Source organism: Oryctolagus cuniculus, chromosome 7 (genome assembly GCF_051225735.1).
Source record: "Oryctolagus cuniculus isolate XC-2025 breed Fujian yellow rabbit chromosome 7, ASM5122573v1, whole genome shotgun sequence".
NCBI classification, from domain to species: Eukaryota; Metazoa; Chordata; class Mammalia; order Lagomorpha; family Leporidae; genus Oryctolagus; species Oryctolagus cuniculus.
Window position 1 is genome coordinate 152200951 of NC_142873.1, and position 6000 is coordinate 152206950.

At 53.6% G+C, this 6000-nt stretch overlaps 1 protein-coding gene across 9 annotated transcripts in view; it reads left to right on the forward strand.

Annotated features, from left to right (window-relative positions):
- Nucleotides 1–5702, forward strand: part of EMC1 (ER membrane protein complex subunit 1) — a 25370-nt gene extending 19668 nt beyond the window's left edge. For 7 of the 9 annotated variants that reach the window (XM_008265789.5, XM_051858044.3, XM_051858045.3 and 4 more), the window contains exons 19-23: nucleotides 1285–1458; nucleotides 1957–2167; nucleotides 3007–3091; nucleotides 4108–4237; nucleotides 4367–5702. In XM_008265789.5, the coding sequence (XP_008264011.3) occupies nucleotides 1285–1458; nucleotides 1957–2167; nucleotides 3007–3091; nucleotides 4108–4237; nucleotides 4367–4546 (780 nt within the window). In that variant the 3' untranslated portion in view covers nucleotides 4547–5702. Of the gene's footprint in view, nucleotides 1–1284; nucleotides 1459–1956; nucleotides 2168–3006; nucleotides 3092–4107; nucleotides 4238–4366 lie in introns of those variants that run through there. The other 2 variants (XR_016211257.1, XR_016211258.1) reach the window with 1 other exon arrangement.
- The last annotated feature ends 298 nt before the right edge of the window (nucleotides 5703–6000 follow it).

Consider the following 6000-nt stretch of genomic DNA (forward strand, 5'->3'; position numbering starts at 1 on the left):
GGAAGGGGCACAGCTTTAAAGCGGGTGGCCACGGAGCATCTCACTGGGGGGGGGGGTGGCACTGAAGGGAAGACTTAGTCATAGGCCACCTGGGGAAAGAACCTTTCGCAGAAAAGCCTGAGCTGCCCTGTATTTGAGAAACGGCATGGAGGACTGTGTGGGTGAGGAGGAGTGTCAGGGTCACTGAGGCCAGAGGGTGACGGGGCTGATCCTGCCCCTGCAGCGAGAGGAAGAGCCTTTGGGAAACACTGAGCAGATGGCCTGTCCAGCTCCCTGGGCCCAGACTGGCCTGAGACGAGTGAGGAAAGCAGGGAGAGCGGTCAGGCCGCTGCGCTGTCCAGGTGAGATGGCGGCGGACAGTAGCAGGGAGGGGCAAGGGATCCGATCATGGAGACCAGAGGTTTTATTGACAGGGTGTGTGGATAGTTAGGGGTGTGTGGCAGTGGGAGGGGCTTGAGAAAGACGCGGAGGTTTCAGGTCTGAGACACGGAAGCCTAACGTTGCTGTGGAGCAGGTCTTGGCGGGGCAGAGCAGTTCAGCTGGAGCGTGTGGACTCTCCCTGAGGCCGCAGGCAGACACACTGAGGCAGCACCTGCTGTGGGGAGTCTGGCACTCCGGGGTGAGGCTGCGTGGTGTGTCATTCGGGCACTGTCCACAGCTGTGAATGGTGTTGAAGCCACGAGATTGGCTGAGGGCACCATGGGTACACTTTGTGTAGACAGAAATGCCGAAGCCTAAGTGTGCCTGGTATGTTCTGTCACGAAGAGGCAGGGGAGTTGTGGAGGATCCTACAGAGGAAAATAAGCAGGAGAGTCCAGGTCGGCAGGAGGAGAGGCAGTGTTTCAATAGGGAGTGACGTGGGTCACCTGGTCCTGGTCGGCCAAGTAGGCTCAGCACTGTGTTTTGCGGTTGGAGGGTTCTGGTGACCTTGAGAATGGTGTTGGTGGAGGAAACGCCCTTAGGTCAGTGAGAGGACAGGCATGGGTTTATCTTGGTTGCTATTTGCTGTCTCTGATTGTGTCTCTTCTCATCACCTATGAGATGTGGGAAATAATCACTACTTAGCAAGGTTGTTTCAGGGGTAAATGAACTGCAACTGCCTGGTACCCAGCAGACATGAAGTTCCATGATGCGGAACCCTACATGGGAGGCCCTTCTACCAGAAATCCCAGTTCCTCTGCCAGGCGCTGAGCTGCAGGCTGGCCACACAGCACAGGGCTCACAGCAGAATGAACGTGTGATGGCCCACTGTGGTTCTGAAGGAGCCGTTCCCTCTCTCCCCAGAGTCTGAACCCCAACCTGCTGGCCGTGGTGACAGAGAGCACGGATGCGCATCACGAGCGCACCTTCATTGGCATCTTCCTCATTGATGGCGTCACCGGGCGCATCATCCACTCCTCCGTGCAGAAGAAAGCCAAGGGCCCCGTCCATATCGTGCATTCAGAGAACTGGGTGGTGGTAAGGAGTCGCCGTGGGGACACGAGGCAGCTCGAGAGGTCTCCTTGCGGCTTAGGTCCTTTGCAGAAACCCAGTTGCTGCTTTGGGTTTTCGTGGGATCTCAGCCCCTGGATGGCAGCGTAGGGTGCTGGTTAGAGACTCAGGAGTCAGACTGCCTGCTTTCGATCCCAGCTCTTCTGTTTCCTGACCACATAGCCCAAGCTAGTCCTGTAAGCTCTCTGCTGAGTCTGCTTAGAACAGTGGCTGGCACTCAAAGCTGAGCTGTTGTTCTGACTTCTTTTAAGAATTCTGAGAATTCCTTTGTCTCCTGGTAGCCTGTGGATACCCTAGATAGAAAACCAGTGACCTTGCTGACTGGCAAGGAAGAAAACTCGGGTGCTCAGTGTTTGTTTTCCTTCCTGGATCTGAAACTAATTGGAAAGGTGGCTTCCAGTGGACTTCCCCCTTTCCTGTTAACACAGCAGCTAAGCCCTGAGCCACCGCTCCCTGTCTCTGCAGTATCAGTACTGGAACACCAAGGCCCGGCGCAACGAGTTCACCGCGCTGGAGCTCTATGAGGGAACCGAGCAGTACAATGCCACTGCCTTCAGCTCCCTGGACCGTCCCCAGCTGCCCCAGGTCCTCCAGCAGTCCTACATCTTCCCCTCCTCCATCAGTGCCATGGAAGCCACCATCACGGAACGGGGCATCACCAGCCGACACCTGCTCAGTGAGTGTCTGGGACAGGCCCCTGGGTCATTGGGCTCCCATGGGCAGCCACGCTGAAAGTCAGAACAGGCTGCTTTGCAGGCCGAGCCCTGTGTGAACACCCACTCGTAAGGGGGGGTCGGGGAGGAGGGCTGTGTTTCAGTGGAGGAAGTTGCTCCTTTCTGCTGTGCTACCTGTAAACACACTCACTTCTCTCGTAGTCTTCATTCTGATGAACCGCTGCCCGTCTGTGTTTAGTATTTGCAGCTAGCTCAGAAAAACGTCCCTGAGCTGTCTGCTGCACACACTGGCCGCGGGAGATCCCCTCCCGAGGTCAGGACTCTGATTGTTTACCAGCCTCCTGTGCCTGGGTGATTTTGCCAGAAACATCTGGGACGCTGAGCTTTGGCAGGCACAGGGTATTGTTACTGCTTACTCTTCAGTATGCAGAAAGCGGCTCTCTTGGCAGTGCCTCAGCTTTAGGTTCCATTACTGAAACCAGCACCCTGCCTGGCAGCTCTGCCTTAGCCTTGCACACCACCTGTGCTTAGTGGGAAAGTCATTCCTGTGGTGGGGTGCTGGGGGGAAGGGAGAGAGGGATGAAGTGGCTTTCCACGTTCTTCTCTTTCCCTGTTACCCATATCTTGATTCCGGACATTTCTTTTCCCATGTCTCAGCATGCTAAGTTAAGAAATAGTATCTTCAAAGGACTCATGTGTCTTATTAGTTGGCTGTTCTGGGGTCTGGGAGGCCTCCTTGACTCACTGTTGTTGTTGTTTGAAACTTCTGTGATGGTGGCATTGTTGTAACGGGGCCTCATGTGTGATGGATCGCCGTGAATGTTGATTTCTTTCTGTGCAGTTGGGCTGCCTTCTGGAGCCATTCTTTCCCTCCCTAAGGCCTTGCTGGATCCCCGCCGTCCCGAGATCCCAACAGAACAAAGCAGGTGAGACCCTGTGGGCAGTGCTGAGCGCTCTGGCCGCCAGGAACTTTGATTGTGTTGGGTCCTTAGTGTGCTGTGAAGCCACGCTAGGGGCCGAGAGTGTGAGGAACAGTCAGTCAACAATAAATAAGGTAAACGTGGGAGGTGTGTACTACGTTAGGTACTCGTAAATGCAGAGAAGGAAAAACAGAACAGGGACAGGCTGTGAAGGCTGTGGGTGGGGTGGGGAGTGTGTATGATTAACATTGAGATCAGGAGGCCTGGAAAAGCCCTTGTGAAAATGTGACTTGGGAGCAAAGACCTGAAGGAGGTGAAGGAGCCAGCTGTGTGGCTGTCCAGGCAGAGGGAGCAGTGGCCCAGGGGCCCTGACAGCCCGCCCTCTGAGTTCCCGGAGGGCACGCACAGGAGGCCTGTGCAGCTGGAGCAGTGTGGGTGGGGACCTTGGAAATGAAGTCACAGAGGTACCCTGCCACGTCGTGTGGGGAAGCCGGGAGCTTAGTCACCGCTAGCAGCCATTTTGTGTTTCCAGTCACTATGCACGTTTCCTCCTCCATCCTGAGTTCTCTGCAGGTCGGGGGGTGGAGAGCTCGGCAGGGGGAGGACAGACAGATCTGTCTTTGGCACGTGGGGAATGCAGCTTAATGCTGGGATGGTCACGGGCTTTCCAGAGAAGGGACTGAGTGAGGAGTGAGGAGCAGCGTTGGGCCCAGGGTTCTGTGTGTTGGTGTGAGATGGCCCTGATGTTCCCCTCGGCTGTGAAATGCCAGTCACCGCGGTTGTGTCTTTTCAGATTTAGGACACGGTAGGAATTCAGATCTCAGTCTTACTCTGCAGACGGCGTGCTTTCTTGCAGTCCTTCCTAACATCCGGCCGCTGCATTTTTAACTACCTAATGCAAGAAGACCTTGAAGGAGATCTGAGGGTGGATAGTGGCCTGGCAGCTTCCCAAGAGCTGGCAAGGGAGCCAGCGGTCCCTTTCCATCAGTTTTCACAGTTCCTGTCCTGCCCATATTTTGCAGAGAGGAGAACCTAATCCCATATTCTCCAGATGTACAGATCCACGCAGAGCGATTCATCAACTATAACCAGACAGTTTCTCGAATGCGTGGTATCTACACGGCTCCCTCGGGCCTGGAGTCCACTTGCTTGGTGAGTGGAGCCCGCAGTCACCGTGTGACGCAGCTCTCGCTGAGCATCCCCTGTCTTCTCTGGCTGGAGGTTGGGCTGTGGGTCGTGGGCTGCCTTTCCTCCATAAACCCCCTTGTGTCTGCCTTGCAGGTCGTGGCCTATGGGCTGGACATTTACCAAACTCGAGTCTACCCATCCAAGCAGTTTGATGTCCTGAAGGATGACTATGACTATGTGTTGATCAGCAGTGTCCTCTTTGGCTTGGTGTTTGCCACCATGATCACCAAGAGACTGGCACAGGTGAAGCTCCTCAATCGTGCCTGGCGGTGAAGACCTGGTGTCCCGTGCCAGCGGGGGGTCAGCTAAGGAGCTGCGGCTGCAGTTTGGCCCCGAGTGTCAGGTGCTGTGGGGAGGAAGCTGGACCTTCACCCAGAGCTCATTCTGGGACACACATGATGCAGACACCTGTGAACAGACACCGAACTCAGCCTCAGCTGCGGGTCTCAGAGCTAACGGCCCTGCTCCTGAATCCAAAAGCTGCCGCTCTTGCCTTGCCCATCCGTGTATGTTCTGGTGTTTGAAGATAAGACCTCCAACTGATGCTTCTCTTCTGTGAAACTATGTTGAGTTTGCCTTTTGTGCTTATGTTTTCTCTACAAGGTCTTCTTTATTTGCCTCTGTCTCCTGCCTCAGTGTCAGAGCTCTCTGACAGCTCCACCGCACGGGTGCATTTGCTGTTCTACCCTGGGGAGACAGGATCTGTCCTTAGCTGGGTTTGGGAACTGGTCCAGTCCCTCAGTGCATCTCTCCAAAGTACCCTTGGCTTGAGGAATCCACGTTTGGGATCAAAACTCACTTTAACTGAGCGTCTGGTTTCATGCTGTCATCTGTGAGGTTCAGCTGCCCCAGATTTTGTTTCAGTTCATCAGAGCCAGGTACAGAATCCTATCTCGGTTGGGCATTGGCTGTGCTCATCACCAGAGATGTGTGAGAGCCGGCTGATTTAAAGCTACGAATTGTCTGCACCTCGAAGAGGTTTCCGTAGAGGAGAGATGATCTATCCTTTCCCTGGTATCTCCTAGTCTCATCTCACCCACAGACCAGTCTCGTCATAACTAGAGAACCTTCTTTAGGGATCCCTTTATTTATTCTTAGTTTCAGATGTAAATTAACATGTGGGTCATTTTATTTGTCTTAAAGCAAGCACATTTTACATCTTACTGGTCTGATGTTTGAAGCTTGAAAGGGCGGAGTCGGAAGCGGGCGCACTGTGGGTGGGGCATTGCTGATGGCTGGGCTGCTGTGTCTCTGCTACAGATGAGAGGAACCCTGAAAGTTCTCTCTTGTTTGTGGATGTGGGGAGTGATGGGCTTATCTGTACTGTGAAGAATGAAATGTACAAATGTACAGAGAGTAGACCCCCTCTACCTGTAGGGAGAGAGGTTCACTCAAGTGTCTGAATAAAGCGAATGGGGAGTGACACTGATCTAAGTCCTTTTTTGTGTCTTAGGAAGATCACTCGGAGCTACCTTTGCATCAGAAGGGATAAAAGCAGTGCAGAAGTGGAGTGAGTGTTCTAGTAAGGAAACATGCCAGTTTAATCATATGCAAGTTGGTGTAGGTTAATTTCAAATGAAATTTTCCTCTTCCTGTGTTTGTGTGCTGATGGTGGATCATGGCTGACGAGGAAGAACAATGGCAATCCTGTTACTTCAGTACTGTAGAGTGAGTTGTCAGGTAAATAACAATGAGTGGATGATAAGCATCTCCAGCAGAAAACAGGC